We start from the raw sequence: 27422 nt of genomic DNA, 5'->3' as shown, positions 1-27422 counted from the left end.
GTCAGTGCAGTGATCAGACCTAAGTTTTCCTGCCCTCTCCAAATACATTCTTTTTTTCTCTTTTTTTTAACAGCAGTTTTAAATGAAACAATGTTTCATAAAATGTTATTTAAATTCTGCACTCTACACTATACACATTTAATCCTTGCTGGCTGCTATACCTATGTCAGAGCAAGCACATGTATTTCTATCCCTTCCCTAGCTGTTTTCATTTTCACAATTTTTCTTTTCCCTTCTACATGTTGTATCATTTTCTAAATCAAATGTTTTTCTACACAAAATTTTGATACACAATTACAAAAAAAAAAAAAACCTCTAAATTTTAATTTATAAATAATTCCAAATTTTAGAATGTCCACCAGCACCCATCATTTATGTTCCTGAGGAAACAAAGTAACTCTTAACAACTTAATGGAACACTATTTTCAAAATCCTACACAGACATTAAGCAATGTTTTTCTCAGCAATATAGTGTCACCAGCCTTGACAAAAGAGGAAGATAAACTATGGCATAAAATGACTTATCAAATATTACAGTGTGTGCAAAGCCCAGATGAATAACCATAGAAGGAGACCCCAATTCAATAAATCCATTTTCTCCCTATTCAAATAGGACCTCCTACCTTATTGGTCAAATTAGATCTTGCAAATGCATTCCAGTAAAAAATTAAGCTTTTATATTAAATACAATCACAAGCCCTTTTGCTCTTTTGGACAAAAACCATTTCTGTCCCTGAATACCCAAATCGTATTTGAAAGTGGTCCCTGACCTTTAAAGCATGTAAGCACTTCTGAAAGCTTTATTAGGAGGTTGAAATAAATTCAAGGCAAAAATGAAATTAAGTTCAGCATTTCTATAGATATTTTAATATAAATGTTATAATTTTTTTTTTTAACTGATGCAAAGTAAAACCATGTACATAACTGATGCTCATGTTTTTCAGTTGCTCCTTTGCTGTCATCAAATTATTAGCGGTCAGAGAGTTATTCCATGCTTGACAATATAGAATATCTTCTATGAAATGAAATGATTCTTTACTGTTGACATTATTATTCAATTCAAAACTCAGTATTTAATTTAGCTCTTCAGTGACATTCACCTTTGGACAGCTACCTGTTTAACTCATGATTTAGCTTTCTCAAACAGCTAAACTGCCAGTTTGTGTATGGACACAAATATGCATACACATGAGCTCATCTATACGCAAATACAGATTGCATAGCTGCATAGACAGAAATGAACTTAAAACATACACCCGAGTCTGATTATCAGACTTACACGGCTTTAAAAAAAATCAAATAATTTTTATAGGAAATATCCATTTTATTGCTTACAGTCCTCTCTCCACTAATAAAAAGAAACTCAGAGAACCAGTTAACATTTTAACCACTCTGCTTTCATTGTTACAGATTGGTCCAACTCCCCAGACATCATTTGTAGTAAGACATATCTAACGTTTTCCATATTTTTCTGAAGACTTTAAAGTTTGGTGCTGCTGCAAGATACAATTTTGACAGTTTGTAATAGGATCTGCTCATTGTAGCATATTATTCAAACAGTAAGTACTACATAGCCATCACTGTACATTCTTCTAACACACTTATTAAAAATCTAACGAATGTTGCAACTAAAGCATGTAAACTAAATAGTATTTTGTACGTGATTACGAGTCACTAAATTTTAAACCAAATATATATTCTAGTAGCTTAATCAACTATCAGATCATTTTTACTTTAAAATTTTTAATTGAAAAAGTGTGCTACTTAATGGTATTTCACTGATTTTTTTTAATGAAATATTTCAAAATTGATTACAAAATTTGTCTATTTTCCTCCCATTTTCTGTGACAGTGCAATGTGATAGTTAATTCATAAATTTATGTATGGTAAAATGATTGTCCTCTATTGTCCTTACAGCAATATTTTTGGAAATGTTGAAGAGCAATTAATACCTCTTTGTGTTACCAGAAATGCATGGCAACACTGGTATACTCACTACAAATGTTTATTTACTCTTTCACAAAACACAGCTGTGATAGTTCTACTATCCCACTGTAGTTTAACAAATGAGTTTTATTACAAATTAAAACACAGAAGATGTGCAGTGTCCTCAAGTTTCTTTAATGCTTTTTAGGCTTATATGTTATTAAAATAGAATGACAGACAGGAGAATATTTGCTCATTCTTTTAAAGCTCATACACATTTTCCATTTGAATCCATTCTTCAGTGGCATACCACAGAGAAACCTCTGTATTTTCAGAATTGATGTACCTTTCAAAACTATAATCTTTGGCTTTCAAGCTCACTATTATTTGCCTTCAGGTGCAAATTTTAAAGTGTATAGGCTTCTAAAAAGAATTTTATGGCTTCAGCCAGATACTGAAAGGCTTGTAGATCAGTCATCATCACAGTGTAAATTTCTTTTCAAAATAATGTTCCTCACTCAGAGTACACTTGTGCTTATACTTGGTTCACTTGTCAAATACAAATTTGAGGTCATCAAAAGCTTCAGGGCAACTTCAGCTATTCCAAAACTCATTTTCTACCTCTATTTTGTTGGAGAAATAGGATTTCAAATGTAAAAATAATAGGAAGCTCTACAGATAAAGAAACAAAGCCATATTATGTGCATGCGTCTGTACAGCATTGCAGTGGCTGCCTGTAAAGACAGTCAATCCAATATCCAAGCATTTTAAAACACTGACAATATAAAAAGCAGACAATGTATCTTGCAATAGAGTTGATATGTATTCTATTCAAAACATGATTTTAGAATTGACATCTTAAATACATAGGTTCAGGAACAGATGCTAATGATTCTATTTAAATGTTTCTTTCATAGCAGATGAAACATTTAAACACTCCCATTTATAATATCTACTGTTCATTATAAGTCACGCGTCTGACAAGGGTAAATGAAATTACGTTCTGTATTCCTGCTGGCTTAGGCTCCTTGGCCATATAATAGGAAGTGTTTGTATTTAATCTATTTCTAAGTTGTATAGAAATAGAATGACAGTTGAGAGTACTTATTCTTTCTTTTAAAAGCTGGGTTTATGTTTGAGAGGTCAGTCTCATTTTTCATCCCCCGAGATTTTTTCCTGCAGCTATAGTTCAAATTTATAATTACAGCTGAGCAATTAACACTCTTTTGAAAGCAGAGACCATCTAAATACTTGGAGAAAAGCTTTTCCATTGTCAAAGTAAAATGGATTTTTTTCATGGACTTTGACAAGTCCAGGAATCCACAGTCTGTCTTCTATGACCCAAAGCCTCATAAATATAAACAGCCAAAGAGAAAAAGTTTTCAAAAGCAGGAGTTTACAACCAAGCTTCTCTCAGACACTTAAGGACAAGCAGAACAAAGCAAAAATAAGAAGAAATAAATATAAACTCAGCCAGAAACCCAAGTTTTATCTACTTTGGGTAAGCAGTTAAGATGGCGTTAAGCTATGTTCGGATGGAAGCTGATACCACAAATCCACTGAGTCACGGCATAAGCTTTCCACAAATCACACACCCACTCCATATGGTCACCAGCTGAAACTTGACATATGTATTTAGACAGATTATATGTGGTCCCCCCTTGACACTATGACTTCTCATCAACTTTGTCTCCTCTTTTACCTCCTCCTACCATTTTCACTGTGAAGAAACACTACTAAAATTGCTATTTGTTTATTGGCTCTCTTTAAATTTCCTTGTACAACTCCTGTTAGAACTGGGAGACCCCTGGACCATCCCAACTAACAGCACATACCAGACAGTCCAGTGATCATCAGCAGACAGTGTTTGTTTAGTGATGAGACTCGGTAGGTCAGGTCAACAGTTGCTCTTGATTATTTTGGTCTTTTCCGACCTACGTGACTCTATGATTCTAAGTATCTGCAGAGCAGTTGTAGTTTACAGTTTAAAATATATGTTGTGGTAAGGATCTTTGAGACATTTCATTCTAGACCCTGAGCATAAACCTCTGTATTCTACACCCAATGTATTTTCCTCCTAGCTTAATAATCACAAACTGTAATTTCACACGACTGTTAGAACTCAAAGTGTCTGATGAATGTGAACACCCAAGCTCAATCTAACAGCCTGACCGAGGCCTGACTCTGACAAAAGAGACCAGGACAATCTAATTTTCCCATCCACATAACTATCAAAGAAAGATAAAAGTTATTGTCACAGAAAGATAAAGAGGAGAGGTATAGCGCCTTTGTGGGTTTCTCTCTACACCGAGGTTGAGTGGGAGGCCTCTTGCTTTCACATGAAAAGTCAGCCAGATTCCTTCCATCAGTATCACAAATATATACCCCTAAATATATACCCACTGGTTGTGTATTACACAACCAGTTTTATTTCAACACATTATGTAGCATACTATTTTCTTTTACATTCCCCTATGAAAGATAAAGCACCAAAATCTTGTCACTATTGGTTTAGACTGTCTTCATCCACTAGCATTAAGGAATCATTTTCAAGGGAATTAATTTTTAATGAACATTTCAATGTGTCATGTGAATTTTCAGCAATGACAGAACACGACACATAACCCACTGAAAAAAAGCTGAAGAAATATGACAACATTTTGTCATTCTATGAAAACAAACCCCCAGTAATTTTCAAACACGAAATTGTTGGATAAAAAAAAATAATAGCTACTGTAAGGTCAATATAAATACTGACTTCTACTCTGGGAGAAATCAGTGTACACTGAATATTTAATAATAGAAAGATTGATAGAAAACACAGATTTCAACCCAAAAATGCCTAGTGAATTAAAACTATTTAATAGCAATCAGTATACATACCAACTAGGCAATAAAAACAGCCTTCCAATATGTTCATATTTGCACAGATGCTATTTAATTTGTCAAAAAGAAAACATCTACTTTTTATTTCCTTTGATATTCCTTTGTAGATGATACATTAAGGAAAATGTCAGCTCAATTTCTAAAGATCTCTGAAAGTAGTAGATGTTCTGCTTACTTCTTACTATTTCAGAGAGAAAAAGACAGGAAGGGGGGACAGGGAAAGCAAAAGTAACGAAGGGAGAGAGGAAGGAATGCAGAAAGGAAAAGGGAAGACAGAGTTCGAAATATTTAAAATATTTTAAACAACTAGAACTAGTTACTCTTACATTAAGTCTTACAAAGAGTCTTACAAACACTCTACAAAGTGTTTGTAGCACTCTACAAACACTCTACTCTTACAAAGAGTTGCTCTCCATCTTTTTTATAAGTCCCCTTTAAGTACTGAAAGGACACAATGAGGTCATCCTTGGAGCCTTGTCTTCTTTAGGCTGAACAGCCCCAGCTCTCTCAGCCTTTCTTCATAGGAGAGGTGCTCCAGCCCTCTCATCAACTTCATGTTCCTCCCCTGGACCTGCTCAAACAGATCAACATCCTTTTTGTGCTGGTGGCCCAGAAATGGATGCAGCACTCCAAGTAGGGCCTCACCAGGGCAGAGCAGAGGGGGACAATCACCTCCCTCAACCTGCTGACCACTCCTCTCTTGATGCAGCCCAGGATTATAGAGCCTTTGAGAGATGGTCAAACTGCATGCTTCCCTTAAATTAGGACAAGCATAGCTACTTCATTATAAATTCAATGCCAGAAACTAAGTCTTGGAAAAGTAGGGTTTAATGAGCCAGTCCCAGATTAGAGTGCTGCATTCCCTCACAGTAAGGGTATCCACTACTGGGGCAATACTACATATATGATTGCTTTAAAGTATCCTGCCTGTCATCTTATTGTATTCAGCTGAGTTCCTTCATCGCAGTATTAATTCCACTCAAATATACTATTTTATTTATATTAAAAAAAAAAAAAAAGGAAAACAAGCACTGTATTTTAAAACATTCAGGGACTCACAGGAGACCAAAAGGATGTATGTAGCTAAATACAATCTGTAGTGCCTCAATGTAATTTTACATTGAGGGAGGCTTCAAGAACTGAAAAAATACTAAGGACTGTAACCCATCTTTTATCAACTGCAGGAAAGAATAGAAGAAAAAGTTGTCAGTTATGAACACATGCTTAGTATAATTGCCTCATATTTGGCAGAAATGACCTAAGAATTGTACATCCTGAAACTGCACAAATTTTGTGCTTTTTGCCTCCATATCTTTATAGTCAGTAATTTAAAATTAATTTGAGCCTTCTCCAGAAGGCTCCTATTACTCTTACACAGTTCAAGCCATGGACAGCCCATCAGAACATGAATTCCAACACCTGGTAAATTAAACATTTTTGTGGTTTCAATCTCTGAATCAACCATTTCTGAATAGGCAAATGTCTGTGACTGTTTAAGATCCTCAAAAAATATAACTGAACATTAAATTAATTCTCAGTGCTTCTACTGGTTGTATTTTCAGATTAGGAAAAATTTGTGACTCTCTTCAAACTCATTAAGAAGACTCGATAGTTTCAAATAAGATTCTGAGAGATTTTTTGTCACTGTGGGAACAGGAAGAGCATGCAAGTGTACTGAAACAGCAAGAAAAAAATCCACGGTTTAATGTTCTGAGGCAAGAAACTGGAGGGAAGGATGATGAAAGAACATTTAGACCATTCAACATTTTCCACAGAGGGTATTAAACTAAACAAATCCCAAAATAGCATTCAGGAATATTTTTTAAATTGTGGAGGTAATTAGCTTTCAACATTTTTTTTACTAAGTTATGCATAAAGTGTTTAGAAATATGCTTTACGTGATTCAAAAAAGGGCATGTGGAAAACAAAATTTAAATTTTTTGAACAAAAATATAGAACAAATTACCATTTGAAAGACATCTAATTTAGATTAAAGGTGCACCTCCACATTCAGAAAAATAGCTACAAAACATACTGAATGAAATGAAAATGTAACAAAAAGGTTAATAGTTCAAAATGATGGAGTAAAAGGAGCTAGTATAAAGTCAGGTAGGTCAAGAAATGTTTTTGAAATAGCACAGAGCAGATGCAGAAAAGCAATGGCATCATTGCCCAGCACGTTTCCATGTCCACTAGTCACTTTCTGTTTATCAGAAGATGACATCACAGTGATGCAAATGCTGGCAAATTTAGTAATTCTCATGTAACACAGTAAGGAAAATTCTCCTACATATTGCATGTCTTCTGATTTTGTACAGCAGCTTTTCAGAATGGCAGTGTTATTCAGGATGCAGCACAGGGTACAACTGTTAATAGTGGATGTATTTGTATTTATGTTTTAAAAAATCTTCAGGAAACAGTTTGGTAGGGTTTTTTTAGTCCAATGTAATGTGTGATCTGTTTTGTGCACATTTTTCAATACCCAGATGGCACAGATACTGCTTGACAACCAGATCATACATCATTTTACCTCAACAAACTGTTCCTTGAGGCAAAAATACATAATAAAAAGACTTCACAAACATGTACTAAGTGATACTCATAGCCTAGGTTTCAACACTTCCATCACCAACACGGTTCCAAAGTTAAGCCTTCACAGGCGACACTGGTCTAGTTTGTTGTCATTCTTTTGGGGGAAGGCAGGTATGAACTTTTCTTTAATCAAGTACTAAAGGCTGTCAACGCTGCTAATGAATTGCCATTATATGTCAAAAGCAATAATCCAATCTTGATAAAATCCCAGGTATTTGCTCATAACCTTAAACAGTTTACTGTTCTGTACTTTGCAATAATAATCACAAATCTGAGTTTGAATACATTTCAAAATATTGGGACACCTTATTAGCAAAGAATACATCAACTATATATGAATATACTACTCACCAATTTCAATCTTTGTAAAGGGATTCTGCTAGTGTCTATTGGTGTACGTTCCATGACATTACCAAATCTCACTTCTGGAATGGCAATTGCACACATTACATGCGCCCACCTGTGAAAAGCAGCAAGTCAAGAATACCACCAAAAAAACCATAGAAATGTAAGTGTTAAGATGTTTCATTACTTGTATTTTGTTTGTTTCATTTTTAAAAGGCAACCATCTCCAGATATTTCCCTTATTAGGATTTCTGAAGATTTCTTTGAAACATAGTTAACAAACTTTACAATACTAGCCCTTCATGTAAATATCATTTCTGACTGGCTTTTTATGACAACTTTTTTTTAAAAGTATTTTTTATATTCAATTTGTTAAGTGCAATACTATTGTAGGTGTGCTATTCAGGTGCACATGCACAGACTATTTTATTCATATGCAATTTATGACCCTCAACATTTTCACAGAATCATAGAATATCCCAAGTTGGAAGGGACCCACATGCAGTCCAATTCCTGGCTCCATACAGGACTACCAAAAATCAGACCATGTGTCTGAGAGTGTTGTCCAAATGCTTCTTGAACTCCATCAGGCTCAGTGCTGTGACCACTGCCCTGGGGAGCCTGTCCCAGAGCCCGACCACCCTCTGGGTGCAGACCCTTTCCCTAACCCCCACCCTGACCCTCCCCTGTCCCAGCTCCATGCCGTCCCCTCGGGCCCTGTCGCTGTCCCCAGAGAGCAGAGCTCAGCGCCTGCCCCTCCGCTCCCCTCGTGAGGGAGCTGCAGGCCGCCATGAGGCCTCCCCTCAGCCTAACCTGCTCTGGGCTGAACAAACCAAGGGGCCTCACCCTCTCCTCATACATCTTCCTGGTGAGACATTCCACTATCCTAGTTGTCCTCCTTTGGACACTCTCCAATAGTTTCACATCCTTTTTGTACTGTGGTGCCCATAACTGCACACAGTACTCAAGGTGAGGCTGCACAAGCACAGAGTAGAGCAGGACACCCCAGGATACAGCTGGCCCTTTAGGCTGTCAGGGCATGCTGTTGACTCATGTTCATCTTGCCATTGACCAGAACATCCCAGGTGGAGAATACACACTTGCTCCTGTTAAGTTTCATACAGCTGGTGATTGCTTAATTTAGTACCATCTGCAAACTTACTTAGTATGCATTCAAGTCTTGTGTCCAGATCATTTATAAAAACATTGAATAAAACTGGCCCTAGAATGGTGCCCTGCAGAATCCCACTAGTAACTGTCCGCCAGTCTGATGTAGCCTCATTAACCATAACCTTTTGAGCCCAACCTATCAGACAACTGTTCACCCTTCACAGTAAGAATTTGTCAAGAAGATATATGCTGGACATTTTGTCTGGAAGGATGGTGTTACAGACAGTACCGAAAGCTTTGCTGAAATCCAAAAAAAACATGTCTACTGGCTTCCACTGGTCAATGAGGTGGGCAACTTTGTCATAAAAGGAAATTAAGTTAGTAGCTCCCATTATAATCTTTTCCATAATTTTACCTGGCATTGAAGTAAGACTGACAGGCTTGCAATTACCAGGGTCTTCCTTCTTACCCTTCTTGAAAACTGGGACAACATTTCATAGAATCATAGAATCATAAAATCATTACGGTTTGAAAAAAACTCCAAGATCACCTTGTCCAACTGTCCCCCAACCACCAATATTGCCCACTAAACCATGTCCCTAAGTACCACATCCAACCTTTTCTTAAACACCCCCAGGGACGGTGACTTTACCACCTCCCTGAGCAACCCGTTCCAATGCCTGACTACTCTTACTTAGAAGAAATGCCTCCTAATTTCCAACCTGAACCTCCCCTGGAGCAACTTGAGGTCATTCCCTCTTGTCCTATCACTAGTTATATACCAGCTTCCAGTCAACTGGGATCTCTCCAGATTCCCAAGACCACTGAAAAATAACTGAGAAGTCTCACGAGGACATCAGCCAGCTCTTCAATTAACCTAGGATGCATCCCATTGGGCTCCATAGACTTATGGACATTCAGCTGAAGCAGCAAACCCCACAAATATTTGGAGTTGGCTGGGAGTTTATTCCCATGGTTATAGTCCTCCAACCCAGAGCTCAGGGGGTCCCACAGCTCATCACTGGTGTAAAAGACAGAAGTAAATAAGTCATTAAATGTCTCTGCTTTACCTATATCCTTATTTGTGAGGTGACCAATCTCATCAAGCAACAGACCAATATTATCTCTGGTCCTTCTTTTGCTATTGACATACTTCAAAAAAAAACTTTTTGTTGTCCCTCCCCAGTACTAGCCAATTTCAACTCCAACTGAGATTTGGCCATTCAAATTTTCTCCTTGCAACGGTGAACAGCATTTCTGTTGTCCTCCCATGATACCTGACCTTGTATTGGGTTTACGTGGCAAGGTTTTCGTAGCTGGGGGCTGCAGGGGTGGCTTCTGAAAATTCCAGAAGCTGTCCCATATTAGATAAGTGCCAGTTTCAGCTGGATACAAAAGGGACCCGCTGCTGGCCAGAGCTGAGCCAATAAGTGATGTTGTTTGTGCCTCTGTGAGAGCAGATTTAAGAAAGGGGAAAAAAACTGCTGGGCAACAGCAGCTGGGAGAATGAGCGTGAGAACCAGCCCTGCAGACCCCCAGGTCAGTGCAGCAGGAGGGCAGGAGGTGCTCCAGGCAGGCAGCAGCAGTTCCCCTGCGGCCTGTGGAGAGGCCCCTGGTGGAGCAGGCTGTCCCCCTGCAGCCCACGGGTCCCACACGGAGCAGATCTCCACGCTGCAGCCCGTGGAGGAGCCCCCGGTGGAGCAGGTGGAGGTGGCCTGGAGGAGGCTGCGGCCCATGGAGAGCCCCCGCAGGAGCAGGCCCCGGGCCGGAGCTGCAGCCCGTGGAGAGGAGCCCACGCAGGAGCAGGGGGTCTGGGGGGAGCTGCCGCCCGTGGGGGACCCGTGCTGGAGCAGTTTGCTCCTGGGGGATGGATGGACCCCGTGGTACGGAGCCGTGTGGGAGCAGTTCTTGAAGAGCTTCTGCCTGCGGACAGCCCCCGCAGGCTCAGTTTGGGAAGGACGGCATCCCGTGGGAGGGACCCCGCGTGGAGCAGGGGCAGAGTGACTGCGAAGGAGTGGTGGAGGTGACTTGCTACAGATTGACCGCAGCCCCTGTTCCCCTGCGTCACTCAGGGGGAGGAGGTGGATGGGCAAGGTTTTGGTTTGCTTTTAGTTTCTCACTGCTCTAGTCTGCTAGTTATAGGCAATATATTATATTACTCTCCTGATGCTGAGTTTGTTTTGACCATGACAATAATTGTTGAGTGATCTCTTTGTCCTTATCTCAACAGTTGAGCCCTTTTGTACTGGGGTGTGGCTGGGATGGAGTTAACTTTCCCTGCAGCAGCCCATACAGTGCTGTGCTCTGCACCTGTAGCTAGAACAGCAGTGGTATCACTCCAGTGTTGTGTCTGCTGCTGAGCAGCACTGGCACCACATCAAGATTCCCTCCAACCCGCACCCCCCCCCCCCCCAAGAGCCAGCAGGCTGGGGATGGGCAAAAGGTGGGGAGGGGACATCACCAGGGCGGTGGGGAAGGGGAATGAGAGGAGGGTGCACTTGTTATGAAGACGTCTGTCCTCCCAAACAACCGCTACATGTATTGAGGTCTTGCTTCCTGGGACGTGGCTGAACATTGCTAGTTGATAGGAAGTAGAGAGTAATTTCTTTTCTCTCTGTGCTTGTGTACGGCCTTTGCTTTTTTGTTGTTTTTTTTTTGTGTTTCATTTTTTTTTCTTTCACTCTTCCTTTTCCCTTTAATTAAATTATCCTTATCTCAACCTGTGAGTTTTTTTTTTCTTTCCAGCATTCTTTCTTCTCCCCCTCTCCTTCTACGGGGGGGGGGGGGGGGGGGGGGGGGGTGAGTGAGAGAGAGGTTGTGGTGGAGTTCAGCTGCCCAGAAAGGTAAAAACCCACACCTTTCCATCATATATATAATATGTGATTATACAAACTATAATATGACACATAGGGACTAAATAAACTGTTGTCATGTAATGTTAAAGTTGTATCTGCCTAAGTGTGAAATAAGAGCTGTATGTAAAGATGATATACCCATTAGTAAGTTATGAAGGTCAGCCCAAATGAAAGCAGATAAAGAATGTAGATCTATCATTTTATTATGGAGATTATTCCACTTATATTCCAACTTACAGAAAACAACTCATCTCACTTTGAGAATTATTTTTTTTTTATTTTTAATGACAACTTTTTTTCCTCCTTGCTGCCTGCCTGCAAAAGTGCATTGTCTTAATAGTAGGTGCCTTACCATCTAAGCTTTATGGGGAAAGAAATGCTGTAAATAAAAGGTCTATTCAATAAATCTTGACTCAAGCTCTTATACTCTGACAGCTCTCAACCTAACAGGACTTGAAACAATTGCTGCCTTCACTCAAGCAGAAGGAATCTCAGCTCTCCTTTACCCCAAATTGTAACTCCCCCACCATGTCTGATTTATAACCTTTTAAATCTAAGTAATGCCAATTCTGCATCTCTAATGAGTATGTGAGAGAGAAGGAAGGAAGAGAATGCTTATGTTGGATTTTATACTTGTTGGAGAAAAAATAAAAGGAACATACCCTTCTGAAATGTTTCAAAAGTTTGAAATGGTAGATAATGCTCAAAGATAGATGGAACACTGTGTTAAGTATGGGTGAGAACTCAACATTTTATAGCAACTGTAATGTGTTATGCGAACAGGAAAACAAGCGTTGAATGAGTTTTACAGAGCTGTTATTTGACAAATCTGTAACAGAAACCTAGAGAGGGATGTAATGCAAAACCAAAGCCTTCAGGTGTAATTATGCAGAGGAAGACATATTCTGCAGATCCCTGTGTTTTTCCTTTTTTGTCCTATGAATAAATCTTATGAAAAAATTCTAAATTAATTGATCTACAAAAAAAGACTTATTTTCAAAGATATAACATGTAATCTGTCAGCTCCAAATATCAAAATAACATCATAAATTCTGTTTAGATTACACAGTTTGTCGTTTTCTTTTTTTTTTTTTCCTGGTTAGAAAAAGCAAATAACAAATAACTATTATGGGGAGTTTAAAGCAGACATAAAAAGCAGCTAAGTATTTTCATGAGTTGGTCAAAGCCTTCATTAATTTGCTAACAATATTAATGCTTTTGAAGATAAGATCTGGCCCATGAATTTTACATACTACCTTTTCCTCACCCAACAATTTACAAAATGCAGAGAAAAACACTATGCAACCAATTGCAAATGATTGATAAATAAATTCTGGCCTGCTAAGTGGAAAACAATGTTGCAGCTAGATGAGCACTTATCACTGTAGTCCAAAGGGACCTCTAAAGAAAGTGGTCTACATGATATTGCTAATATACTAAAAGTATTTAGCTAATTATGTGAAAACCCAAAATGCATGAAGACTGTTTCAGTATTGGGCTTTCAAAATGTTGAGCTGCAACATTTCTCATTTTATTTATTTAGGTTACCTGGTATACTGCACTATCATAAAAATGAAGAGAAAAATACTAATGCTGTTAATAGTATGATGTCAGAAACAATACTATTTTTGACAGTGTATGATAGAAATGTACTTAGAAAAACACTTCAAAGTCCAGAAGTATTTTAACATGATTGAGATTAATTAATATAAAATATTGTTTCTAGCAGAAGTTCAAAGGTTCTATATTAAATTCTGTAATCACAAATTTCCAGGACTAAAGAAGAATATACATTTCACTGTTTGGCAAGATTTGCCCATGCAAACAATGACAAATGAGCTCTCATTTGCTTCCTTTACACAACAACCAGCAGAATAGAATTTGGAACACGTAAGCCTTTGCAAATACCAGAACGAATGTACATTTTAGCATCTATTTCACAAAATGGCAGTGGCACTTTTCAATAGGAGTAATTTTAATTCTGCAATGATTCAACTCAAAGGGACACTGTCAAATAATTAAGCTTACAAATGCTCTGTACATGGGAATGGATTGTGAAAGAAATTAAAACAAGAACATGTAATCTTGAAGAATATATTACTTACTTCTTGTCAGTAGTTTCCTTTAATGCACCACCTCTCAAATTGCAGAGACAACATTCCTAAAAATAAAAATAGTGTAGAAACAAGTGAGTTTATTGACAGGCTACAAAGCAGTCTTATTCAGCTGATCTTAAGGATATGTAAATTGCTAATGTAATTAAGTGCTGGGTCACAACCTGCCACTTATAAACACTGCATTTCCTTACAGGAAAAATAGAAGGATATATAACAACAAGAGTCATGACTCAAAAAAGCTGAAGAAAAATGTTTTAAATATTAGTCTTGAACAAAGTGATAGAATTACTTTGAAGGCAATAACAAATGAAAAGGCAGTCAGTACTGCAATAGAAAGGCTGCAATTGCCATGCAGCTTACTAAGGTAAAACAAAGTAAAATTATACATATTTAGCTTAATAAAAGTTATCAAATTCTTGACTTGTAAGCAATTGATTCAACTCAAATAACAAAACAGGTCATTCTTTGCTGTACAGTTTCCTTTCCTAAAAACAAACCACTTCCTTGCGACAAATAAATTATCTTTGCAATTTAAACAGATAACTTTTTGCTTTACATACCAATACCATGGAGAACCGGCAACATATTCTCTCATACAGTGCCACTTTCATCTAATTAACATTACTACAGAGGTGTGGAGAAGAGAAATGAGGTTAACTAATTTAACCACAAGAGACCTGGGATGGGACCCAACATATTCAGGTAACAGTTCCCTTTGTAATAGTGAACAATGACTATTAAATCAGGAAATCCATGGGTTTAGGATACCAGTTCCTTCAGGTATTCAGAGGAGACTGAGCAGGAACAGGTAGCTTCTGCATATAAAGAGGAAAAATGGAACACAAGGGGGCTGGTATTGCAACACTTAGCAGGTGTTTCAACATACATTGCATGTAACTTTAGGGAGCTTCTTCAATGGAGGAAAAAGATTCAATAGTGTATTACTCCACAGGACTACACTCAAAATCCATATGATTTTAACTGTTTCTTCCAGAGTCACCCTTTTTACTCAATCAGCTGTACCTTTGCGAGATTCTCACACTGCATCTTGTGAAATCTCTTGTATCAAGCCTAACAAAACTGGACAGAGGGGCAGGGGTAAGTTGAATGGAGAACAATCAAAAGAGGGAGGCAGGGAGAAGGGCTGATTATTTCCTCTTTCTCCTCACAGTGCTCACACTCTTAAAGGTACAGCAAAATGGTGAGCCAGAATTACTCTAAGATTACTTACTCTTCCAATTCACATACCAAATAGTCTAATGTACCATCTCTTATTTCAGTTTCAACTCATTACTCTGTGATGCTGTTCAACTGCTATACATAACTGTCTTTCCAACACATAATTTCTTTCATATACATAATTACCTTCTAAATATTTGTAGATACTTGTGGTATCATAACCTCTTGGTATGTTTTTTGCCAGCCTATACAGGTATCAAATTTTGTCAACCTCTAATCAAGTTGGTTCAAATTGTCTTCAAATTCTCTTTCAATGTTTCTTGCCCTGCCTTGGATGTCATTAGAATAACTTGGTGCTGCCATCCACACAGATATACACTCAAGCTATATGAAGAATTATTACTCTTTCTTATCTTGAATGTATTTTGGTTTCAAACACAACACTCAGTTAGTTACTGAAAAGTTACTGAACTACACAGGGCTGACATAAAGACTTTCCTAAACTAGATGGTAAGGAATCAAATTGTTAAGGCTTTATACACTTTCACTATGCTGAAATGATTCTGCCGTAATACAATAAAAATTCCACTAAACAGCTACTGAGCATATTGACATGTTTCCAATAAAGTACTACTGAAGTCATGGGAAATGTGATTCTAATTGAAATTCAGTACTCAAAGTACTTACAAGCAGGCACTTACATGTGAAATCTACAGGATGAAACAGTCTATAGATTTTTAAACCTACCTGTGACTCCTGAGGACTACCAATCACACAACCACAGAGTAATCCTACGGCACTGTGTCCTCTGCAATCTGATTTATCTTTAGATCCTTTCTTACAAATCAGCAAAGGCAAGATCTATTTCTGAGCTCTTCCTTTGATTCACTTTGACATCCTAAGTGAATGGGTCATCTTTTTTCCTATTAGCATTTAGTTTTATACACAGAGCTTGCCAACTGAGCTACTGACCAACAGAATGTTCCTTTCCAACCTGTTAGTTTTACATAAGACAGTGGGAGATACAAGATGAAAACAGTAAAAATAGATGGGCAAGCTTCTCCAAAACCATACGAGATTAACAAAACAAATGAACCAAGCAGCATAAATGTAATACTCAAAATGGAACAGCCACTCAGGAAGAGGCAAATACCACACAAGCTCCTCATACAAGCTGTAAGGACTACTTGACAGTCTTTCTCTAACTCATTTGCAGCTCTGCAGGAGCAGGAAGCTTACAATGAAGACGTAGAATAACATCTGCAGACTGGTGAAGAGAACATGAGTCTGATTTAGTAGAAATCTTTGTGGGGAAAAAAATCATTTTCCTCTTTAAAATTAAATGTTCAGTGTATCCTTCACCTGTGGATTCTCTCACATGCTTCCTGTTGTTGTTTCCTTTTTTTTTAATTGAAGCACTTTATTGATATTTATTGTATCAGAGCAATTTGTCATTTGTAAAATAAACTACCTCTCAGTTTTGCAAAACAAAATAGTGGTTCTTGCCCCTAACTTAAGAGCTTTGATGTTTTTATTCCAGCTTACTTTGAAATTCAATACTAGAATGTCAATGAACTTGTCCTGCTTCTAATTAATACTTTTTACTTTGAAGGAAAAGCTTAATCTGATCTTTTGCTGTGTAGTTTGTTAATGCAACTAGACAGTTCAAGGCCATAAAGTGGAGTTTTTTCCTATTTCCCAGTCACCAGGGTCTTTGCTTGATTGCCATGACTCTTCAAACATGATGGAGAGTGGTTTGGCAATAAGAAGTCATAACCCTTATCCACTAATCACAAACCTTTCACACTAGGTTAAAAAAAAAAAAAAAAAAAAGCCAGATAAAAGAAGGTGACTCTAATTATTCTCAGCAGCACCAGCTAGAAAAAAAAAAATCTCCTATGCAGGGCCTGCAGGAACCAAATGTGTTTCTTTCTCAAAGACTACCTATACAAAGTGTCAGTGAGTAGACAGTGGTGGCAGGCAATAATGAAACAGATCATTCTCTGGTGGATACAGAACCTGAAAATGACATTGATGTTCATAGCAAATCTGTGTGAGAAGGCCCATACGTAAAGCCTGTTAGATCTTTTTCTTACATCATCCTTGCTTCACAACATATTGTCCTATATCCATGCAGTTTGGCTATAACTTTACCTCCAGTTTCAACATACTGTGAACAATGAAAACACAGGACAGCTGATCATTAGAAAGACTAAGATTCCTAGTAAAGGTATACCTGCCATGGATGGCACCAAGATCAGATTACATTAGCAATTATTACGCTTGTCCTCATAGAAAAAAAGTGAGAGAGCTCTCTGTGTGTAAAATCCAGGATAGCAAGACTTCAGCGACTGATCTTAGTACACATCCAGTATCTTGTTCACTATTACTCTGCAAATCCTTTAAACAAGGATTTTATCACATTTGTATTTGCATGAGATAATAATTTCTTATGCATATTATTTTACACTTATCAAAACTAAACCTTAGAATATTTTAAATTGCTCATCTGCTTAATAATCTCCGTTACATTCTGGAATTATAAAAGCAAACACTCTCTTCCAGTAGCTGCATAAACTAAGCCATTTCCATATAACTCACAAGCCTTATCACACAAACATTCACGTCATCTTTTAGTTTTTCAGTGTAAGCAACGCATTTTTTCACAACAATACAGATCAGATCCATGGTTTCTGGACTGCACAGTTACCCTTGCTTACAATGAAACAGAATTTTGCAACCAACATTCCTAATCTGGTGTATGCTCTACTTCTCTGTTGCAGTCACTGCTATAAACAACAGCAAAAGTCAATGTGAATTAACCATGCTCTCTTTGGTACATACATCCAAAAGATGGATCACCCTTATTGGAATGATACGCCATTACTCAAGCATATGAGTTACTGTTGCATGGGTGAACACAAGGGGAAAAAAAAAAGTTCACATTTATTTATATATTAAAATGAATGCATTTGGTTGTCTTCGAGTATTTTTTGCACTCTACCAAAATTCAGTCATATTGACAGTAATGCTGATATAAAACAGTTTTCACATTTCAATACTCACACACTTACTTCATCAGCAATGGCATTCTGTGTCAGACAGCAAGCTGTCTGACACAGAAGGGAAACAGAACTCAGTGGAGCCATGGCAGAGGGATGTATAAGTCAAATAATGTTTTTTCTTATAGACCACTATGAACATGTCACACTTGATCCTCTTTCTTTGTTAAACTGCTGTCTCTTTTTTCTTCCTGACCCTGTATTGACCCTGTAAATTAAGATGGCACTTCCAAGGAATAATATTTATCCAGTTAAAGGAAATATACATCTATGTGGGTAGATAAATACAGGGTAAATAAAACATGTTATTCCTAATTAATTTTATCTGACATGTTTCAAACAACTTCCTCATAAAATGTGGTGACAGAGTCTCCTCCAATCACCCTAACCATCTTTTCCAGTCTTTTCATATCCCTGCCATCTGGAAGTTTTTCCTAACAGCTAACCTGAAAGTCCCCTGCTGCAGCTTAAGCCTTTTTTTTTTTTTTGCCTTTTTTTTTTTCTTTTTGTTTTTTTCTTTATGCATCATAAACATGAAAATCAGATTGCTCCTTTTATTTTTGCCATTTTCCATCTACAGCTCCTTAGTAGGTTAAACTACCACTACTTTTCAAATCACTATCTTCGTTTGAGGTCACATCTTTCCCTCTGAAATGCAAAGAGAGCAAATTCTCCATAATATTAGGCAGAGCAGGATTAGTTGATGTCTTGCATCCCACATTTCCCTCCACGGTGTTCAACTCTTTGGACAGCACTGATTTTAAGTTCATGCACTGCAAGCCTCAGAAACCCTTCTACAGCAGTGGCTGATATGATTGCTCCCCATTTCTGTGTCTGTACTCTAGCTTCATTATCTTGCACTATTCCCTACTTTAATTGCATCCTGTTTTCCATAATATCTCAGTAATTTAGCAAAATCTTAATAATCTTACTTTACAGGTCTCATTGAGAGAGAGAGAGAGAGGGAGATGAAAAAAGCTTGTATTCAGTTAACAACATCTGCAGCTAGTGATAACTAAGGGATAACTAAGCATGTTGTGGTTGTTCAGACCAGGAAAAAGACAACAGTGTGGAGTCTGAAAGATCCCAATAAAATCATTAGGGGCTTGGAAAAATACTTGACTAAGTATTCCAGCGTAACATCCACCAGGTGGTTGCTATCAGAGAACACCAGAATGTAGCTGATTCAAACCAAACAAAAAGAAATGCTCTTCTCAAAATGTGATAAAGTTTGCCACATGTGGATACTAAAAGTTTACTAATGCAGGAAGTTGGTGCATTAGTTCATGAAAGAAATCCATCAAAGGTTACCTTTTACCTAGTAAATACATAGGTAGTGCCTTTCCCTAAGGCAGTTTCTTATTTGCATATGGTTAGAGATTGGGAGAGCATTAGCGAATGCTTGCCTAAGACGTATTCTTCCCAATGAATTCCTTTCTGTCGGAGACAGGATAACAGGCTAAAATTGTTTCTGTGTTAACTCACTACAGTAGATCTTACTATTCTACGTAATCTGCCATTTTAAAGCTTTAACAAATACTTTTTGAAATGTTTTAGAAATCGTACTTAAATGTTAGGAACATCACATTACTCGGTACTTAAGTGCATACTTCAGTAGGAATTAAATATATAATTCATTTATTTTTCACGTGTTTACAAGATTTTTTCTTCTAAAAAAACAATGCATTCACCGAAACTTATTCATACATTATTATTATAAAGTTATTGTCATAACTTTATTATCACAGCTTTATGTAGCAATGATACCAGAATAAGTAATTTCAAGTAAGTATATATTTTGTCTGGTGGTCTGAAGCAATGAAAGTGTTTATAATGTTTTCTGCACTGTAGGATTTCTGTAGGATACTGTTTATCCAGTGAACAACATATTTACACTCTTTTTTGTCAACCAGTTTCCTATGCTTCTGTTGACTCTGTTTAGTGCCTAAAAGCACTCAAAATGGTTAGCTTGTTTTTTGTTTGTTTTTTTTCTAAATACTTTTCAAAGGAAGTCAGAATAGTCGTTTTCAGTTTTAAGAGTAAGCTGCTGCAAAACTGTCACAGGTATGCTGATTAGTCATATTTACTTTAGTTGGTGGAAAATCTTAATTACTTAAACAGGTATCTGATCTTGAACTCTGCCACAGCTAAGTCACATAGATAGAATTTGTACGGTTAAGGCTAAGAAATATCTTTTATGTACTTCAAGCCATTCTGGTAAGCTTTTTTGATAGCAGCCTCTGAACTGAAAATAAATACCCTTAATGTTTCACTTTTTCTCTTAACTGCCTTATGAGGTTCAAGGTCACATCTCTTAGTAGTATTAGCACAGATGTGCATTTGGAGATGGCACAGTTGCCTTTTCAGATAGTTCACGTCCTTAGCTCATTTGTATTTATGTCTATATTTATATTTATGTAAAGAAAAAAAGTTGGGTTTTATCTTAAACAGTTGCAGATGTTATTTTCAGAAACTATCCACTAATGAGTATTTTAATCTTTCCACACCAAGGGAATAATCTTCACCCAGAAGAATTTTTTTGAGATGATTTAGTTTCAATACAGAAGCAGTTACTCTAGCCATATCAAGCTACTACCTTAAAATTAGCTTTTTAGAGACAAACTTCTGATTTTTAAGGACAAAATATTCTTAAGAATAACAACTTACAGAAAAGTTAAGGGAGGCCTAGTGATGGGATCTGCTTTATGCCTGGGAGCTTCATTTATTAACAGATGTTACCATTGCAACTCACCATCTTCAGCTGTTCATAAATGCTATCAAACTTTCACCATTCTCTGCCTCAACAATGCCATCACTTTTATTATTAGGAACATTCAGAAAAGCATTTCAACTTTTTTTTTTTTTTGAAAATGTCACTGAAAAGTCTTACTCTGCCCAGAATAAACTGTTCTCAAGTTGTTTAGCATTTTGTAGATGCTTAAAGGTCACACTGGTTGAGGAGGCTAAATAATTCCATGAAAGAAATCCGTCAGAGGTTAATATTTATTTCATATGTATGCACATCTTTGGCTGAGGAAGATTTAGAAGCTGCAAGCTTGAAGTAAGTTCTTGAAATTTGAAGGTGGCTGCATGTCTGTTTTGGATGAACATATTACTCTTTCAGATGCATTCAAATTTGTTCGTCACCCACTTTTTGGAATTAAAAGTTTGCACATCATCAGCTAGTAAACCTCCACATTTTAGAAGGTAAATGCCATGAACGTTTGGTCTGCCCTGCAAGTGTTTGATTCATTGATGGCCAAAAATTTCCTTGAAATTGCAACTCCCACGTCATGCCATGCTGACACAACAGTATACAGAGCAAGTAGTCTTTCTTCCCTGCTCTCTGCAACATTGAGAACTGTGTTCTGCATGAATGCAAGAAGCAAGATGTGTTCTGCATGAATGCAAGAAGCAAGAGAGAGTTGGCTGAGATAGAAAGACTTGGAAAGCAAAGGGAAGAGAGCTGAGATAGTGAATGGGAGTGAGAAGAGATTTCTGTAAGCAGAGAATGAATTAACTGGCTGAGCTAAGACACTGCAACAAAAATCAAAACTCTCATTAAAGTTAATGGGTGAAAATAACTCCCACACTTGTTAGGGGTACCAACCTAAAAAAGGACCTTTCTCAAGGTGCTACAATGTGCACCTCCGAAGACAAAAACATATATATGGTATGAAATGGAGAATGTTACATGGCTGCGTATGAAATACTTTCCTCAGTGGTTATTGGTCATTCAATTTAGGAAATGTTTACAGTAGGAAGAATGACTGTTCCCAAGCATCTGAAAAAGAAAGGTTACAACTTCCCCTTCAAAGAGATGTCAAAAGGAATGAGATTAGATACTTTTCAAATAAATAAATAAATATTGAGATTCAAAGGTATAAAATACAGTAGTGATCACTTTCCCTCAACATGTGAGACAGCAGAAATCACTGCCAGAAGATAATACTAAAGCTAAACATTTAGCAAATAAACAAACAAAAATGGAATGATGGTATCTCTACTGATAATAATATGCAGGATTATTCCTATTACTATAAGACAATATTTGGAAGCACCAGTAAATACTAGATTTAAGCCTGAACATCATTAGATGAAAAATTTGTTTCTTCAAGAAAGCAGCGTAGCACCAGCTGTGCAAGGCAGGATATCCCGCAACTAGCTAATTCCATCTTTTTCCCCAATCCCTGCAATAACTTTGTAGCAGTACTCCTCAAGACCAGGTGTGGTCTCTGAAGAAGAATTTAGGTTGGACAAGGTTGGCAGTAGATCCCTGGTCCAATTCCAGCTTCAAGCAGCGCCAGATTCAAAGCTGTATCAGACTGAAATATGGCTTCAGCCTTCAGAGAATGGAAAACTGCTTGATGAGAATTAGAATACTCAAATGAATCCAAGCACAAATACAGGCTGGGTGATAAGTGGGTAGAAAGCAGCCCTGTGGAGAAGGATTTGGGGGTACTGTTGGATGAAAAGCTTAACATGAGCCAGAAATATGCACTTTGAGCCCAGAAAGCCTGTTTTATACAGAGCAGCATCAAAATAATTGTAGCTAGCAGGTCAAGGGAGGTGATTCTCCCCCTCTACTCCATCTTGAGACCTCATCTGTAGTCCTACATTCAGTTCTGGGGCACCCAGTGTGAAAAAGACATGTACCTATTAGAGCGGGTCCAGAGGAGGGCCATGAAGATGATCAGAAGGCTGAAGCACCTCTCCTATGAAGAGAGGCTGAGAGAGCTGGGTTTTCAGCCTGGAGAAGAGAAGGTTCTGTGGAGATCTTATTGAAGCCTTTCAGTACCTAAAGCGGCTTCTAAGAAAGATGGGGAAGGACTCTTGATAAGGAAGGGAGTACAGGTTAATGGTATAAAGGGTTAATGGTATAAAACTAAGAGAGTTGATTTAGATTAGATATTAGCAAGAAATGTATGAGGGTGCTGAGGCGCTGGCACAGGTTGCCCAGAGAAGCTGTGGATGCCCCATCCCTGGAAGTGTTCAAGGCCAGGCTAGATAGGGCTTAGATCAACCTGCTCTAGTGGAAGATGTACCTGACCATGGCAGAGGGGTTTGAATTACATGATTTTTAAGGTGCCCTTAAGATTGGAATGAGGTGATCTTCAAGGCCCCTTTCAAACAAGACCATTCTACAAAACAATGAAACACATAGTTGCCCAAGGCTATCAGGCCTTCTCACATGGTTATCAGTGTCAAAGGTTGACTTGGTAGCCTGAAAAGAAAGGAATTTCAGGAAACACTTCTTTACTGTATATTAAAGCAAAGGCACAGGCCGCACAAAGAGTGGTGTCTGCCTTCTTGGAGATCTTCAAAAGCCATCTGGGCATGGTCCTGGACAACCTGCTCTAAGTGACCCTGCCTGAGCAGGGGGACTGGACCAGATGACCTCCAGAGGTCCCTTCCATCCTTACCTGTTCTGTGATTCTGAGAACTGAAGGACTAAATGGAATTTGGGTCTGAGCATTATGGCACTTTAGTTAAAAAGATATTGTCCAGGTTTAATAGTCTTCCATTTATTTTCTGTGATATCATCAGAGAAACTATTTACAATCTTGTTAAAATATACTGTGTCAAAGATTGTTTTTATAATCAATGCATGTCCTGTTCCTAGACTTCCACCAAAACTAGAAACATAATGCTTCCCACATCTCATTAGCATCATTAGCTAAATTGGTTAGCATTGGCATTTAAAAGTGATTCTCCCTACTGGAAGCATCCAATACAATCTACTGAGTCATCTTTTTTCAGAGAAAGTTGGGGAAAATCCTCTTTGGAAAATAAATACATAAACAAAAACTAGCCTTATTTTTCCAAAAAGAAAAGAGAAAACTTAAGGTTTCTTGCTATAGCCATTCCTTTACGCTCAGCCCAGCAATTTCTCTTTATTAGAAGTATCAAAATGCTCTTAAAACTAGGTAGCAAAATCAGTCTGAAAATTAAAACACTATATGCCAACTCAAATGTAGTGAGTTATTTTGGTAGTTACCAGGCTGTGAAAACGGGAGTTTATAATAGAAATGCTGACATTGTATCAGTGAGAAGGGCACTACTATAATAAGACTATTCAAAATCATTATTTTTAGTAGGGTGAAATAGGGTAGTTTCTGGGCTTGAATGCAGAAAGCTCTTTTCTGATGCCTTGAAAAAAAAAAAAAAAGTCATTCAGCTGATGTCACTTTAACCAAAAAACATATATAAATTAAAAGACTGTGAGTACAAAACATGAAGCATTAGAAAGCTCATCTGCAGAAAAAAAAAAAGCCACTAAACTGCTCAACATTTGCTATTAGTACTCGACATAGAATCTTTGAGATACACATAGTTCTTGAAATCAATGCCAACTGATCAGTTTAGGTGCTGAATTGTTTCTGCAGTGCTGCGGAGGGCTAAAGTAGTCCGTGGAAAAGTTATGCAGGTTTTGAGAAACCTGCGCTGCTGGGGGCTGAAGGGGTCCAGTTGTCAAAGAAGGGGAAGAACATCTTCAGTCACAGGCTTGCCAAGCTTGTGAAGAGGGCTTTAAATTAGAGTTGCCGGGGAAGAGGAACTCCAATCCATCCAACTCCTCCCAGTTTGATGGCAGTGTCAGCAATAGATGCCCAGAACCTGGAGGAGGGTCATGGGCCAGCAGGAGAGCACCTGAAGAGCAGCACAAAGGAATCCCAGCCGCTCCAGCCAGTAAGTCAGCTTCATCAGGGGCCCAACTTAAATGTCTCCATGCTAACGCACAAAGCATGGGGAATGAACAAAAGTAGGTACAGATGTACGCAAGCCTGCAGGGCTATGACCTCATCGGCATTACAGAGGCATGGCGAGATGGCTCCTATGACTGGAGTGTTGGAATGGAGGGATGCATGCTCTTTAGGAAGGGCAGGCAGAGGAGACAAGAAGGGGCAATGCCTTCTATGTCAATGAGCATCTGGAGAATACAGAACTCTGCCTGGGGATGTATGAGGAGCTGGCAGAGAGCTTATGGGTCAGCATCACAGGGAGGGCAGGGGCAGGGGACATTATAGTGGGGGTCTGGTACAGGCCACCTGATCAGGAAGACCAAGCAGATGAGGCCCTCTACAGACAGATAGAAGCAGCCTCATGTTCACAAGCCCTGGTCTTCATGGGGGACTTCAGCCACCCCGATATCCGTTGCAGGGACAGCACAGCAAGGCACAGGTAATCCAGGAGGTTCCTGGAATGTACTGATGACAATTTTCTTCCCCAAGTGATAGAGTAGCCAATGAGGAGAGGTGCAGTGCAGGATCTTATTCTCATCAAAAAGGAGGGGCTGGTGGAGAATGTGAAATCCAAGAGCAGCCTTAGCTGCAGTGACCACGAACAAAATAGTGCAGTTTAGGATCCAGAGGGCAGTGAGGAGGGAGCACAGCAAGCTTATTACCCTGGACTGTGGGAGAGCAGACAGTGTCCTCTTCAGGGATCTGCTTGGTAGAGTACCATGGGATAGAGCCCTGGAAGAAAGAGGGTCCCAATAAAACTGGTTAATATTCAAAGATCACCTCCTCCAAGCTCAGGAGTGATGCATCCCAACAATGAGGAAGTCAGGCAAAAACACCAGGAGGCCTGCATGGATGAACAAGGAGGTCCCAGCCAAACTCAAACAGAAAAAGGAGGCCTACAGAGATTGGAGGCAAGGACAGATAGCCTGGGAGGGATACAGAGGCATTGTCCAAGCAGCCAGGGATCAGGCAAGGAAAATCAAAGTCCTGTTAGAATTAAATTTGGCCAGACATCAAGGGCAACAAGAAAAGCTTCGATAGGTACATCAGTGATACAAAAAAGACTAAGGAAAATACAGGCCCTCTCTGGAAAGAAATGGGAAACCTGGTCATCTGGGATAAGGAATAGGCTGAAGTATGGAATGATTTTTTTTGCCCGTCTTCACTGGCAAAAGCTCCAGGCACATAACCCGGGCCCCAGAAGGCAGGGAATGGAAGAATGATGAACCACCCGCTGTAGGAGATCAGATGTGAGACCATCTAAGGAACCTGAAGGTATACAAGCCCATGGGACCTGATGAAATGCATCCACAGGTCCTGAGGGAAGTGGTGGATGTAGCTGCTAAGCCACTATCCATCAAATTTGAAAAGGTGTGTCAGTCTGAAGTTCCCACTGACTGGAAGAGGGGAAACATAACCCCCACTTTTAAAAAAGGAAAAAAGGAAGACCCAGGGAACTACAGGCCAGTCAGTATCATCTCTGTGCCTGGCAAGATCATGGTGGTTGATGACAACCAACTAGATCATGCCTGACAAATCTGGTGGCCTTCTATGATGGGGCTACAGCATTGGGGGATAGGAAAAGAGCAACTGACATCATCTACCTGGACTTGCGCAAAGCATTTGACCCCGATTTATTTATTTATTTATTTATTGTAATGGTGTAATAAGTACACAAATCTATTTCCGGTCAGAAGACAGAATTAAAATTTTAGGGAAGTGGTGGTGTCACCATCCCTAGGGGTGTTCAAGGAAAGGTTGGATGTGGTGCTTAGGGTCATGGTTTAGTGGGTGACATTGGTGGTAGGGGGATGGTTGGGCCAGATGATCTTGGAGGTCTTTTCCAACCTTAATGATTCTACGATTCTATGATTCTCAGCAAGTTTGCTGATGACACCAAGCTGTGAGGTGCAGTCAGCACACTGGAGGGAAGGGATGCCATCCAGAGGGACCTGGGCAGGCCTAAGAGGTGGGCCTGTGCGAACTTCATGACGTTCAGCAAGGTCCTGAATCTGGGCCAGGGCAATCCCAAGCACAAATACAGGCTGGCTTGAGAATGGATTGAAAGCAGCCCTGAGGAGAATGACCTTGGGGTGTTGGTTGACAAGAAGCTCAACATGAGCTGGCAGTGTGTGCCTGCAGTCCAGAAAGCCAACTGTATGCTTGGCTGCATCAAAAGAAGTGTGGCCAACAGGCTGAGGGAGGTGATTCTCCCCCTCTGCTCTGCTCTCATGAGACCCCACCTGGAGTCCTGCATTCAGCTGTGGAGCGTCCAGCACAAGAAGGACATGGACGTATTCGAACGAGTCCAGAGGAGGGCCATGAAAATAATCAAGGGGCTGGAGCACCTCTCCTGTGAAGCCAGGCTGGGGGAGTTGGTTTTGTTCAGAATGGAGAAAAGAAGGCTCCGGGGAGATCTTATAGCAGTCTTCCAGTGCCTAAAGGAGGCTTACCAAAAAGCTGCAGTGGGACTCTATCAGGTTGTATAGTGACAGGACAAGGCTTTAAACTAAGAAAGGTTAGATTTAGATTAGATATTCAGAAGAAATTCTTCACTCTGAGGGTGGTGAGGCACTGGCACAGGTTGTACAGAGAAGCTGTGGATGCTCC

General features: G+C 38.9%; 1 protein-coding gene across 5 annotated transcripts in view; it reads right to left on the bottom strand.

Moving 5' to 3' along the window:
* KDM4C (lysine demethylase 4C) overlaps positions 1 to 27422 on the bottom strand; it is a 284447-nt gene that overhangs the window by 59803 nt on the left and 197222 nt on the right. For all 5 annotated transcript variants that reach the window (XM_080574404.1, XM_080574401.1, XM_080574405.1 and 2 more), the window contains 2 exons: positions 13820 to 13875; positions 7756 to 7864 (listed from right to left, as the gene is read on the bottom strand). In XM_080574404.1, coding sequence (XP_080430530.1) covers positions 7756 to 7864; positions 13820 to 13875 — 165 coding nt within the window. The remainder of the gene's footprint in view (positions 1 to 7755; positions 7865 to 13819; positions 13876 to 27422) is intronic.

Source organism: Anser brachyrhynchus, assembly GCF_964034855.1.
Source record: "Anser brachyrhynchus genome assembly, chromosome: Z".
In the NCBI taxonomy this organism is placed as follows: Eukaryota; Metazoa; Chordata; class Aves; order Anseriformes; family Anatidae; genus Anser; species Anser brachyrhynchus.
Note: the sequence above shows the minus strand (reverse complement) of the source record. Positions and strands in the feature narration are given on the sequence as shown.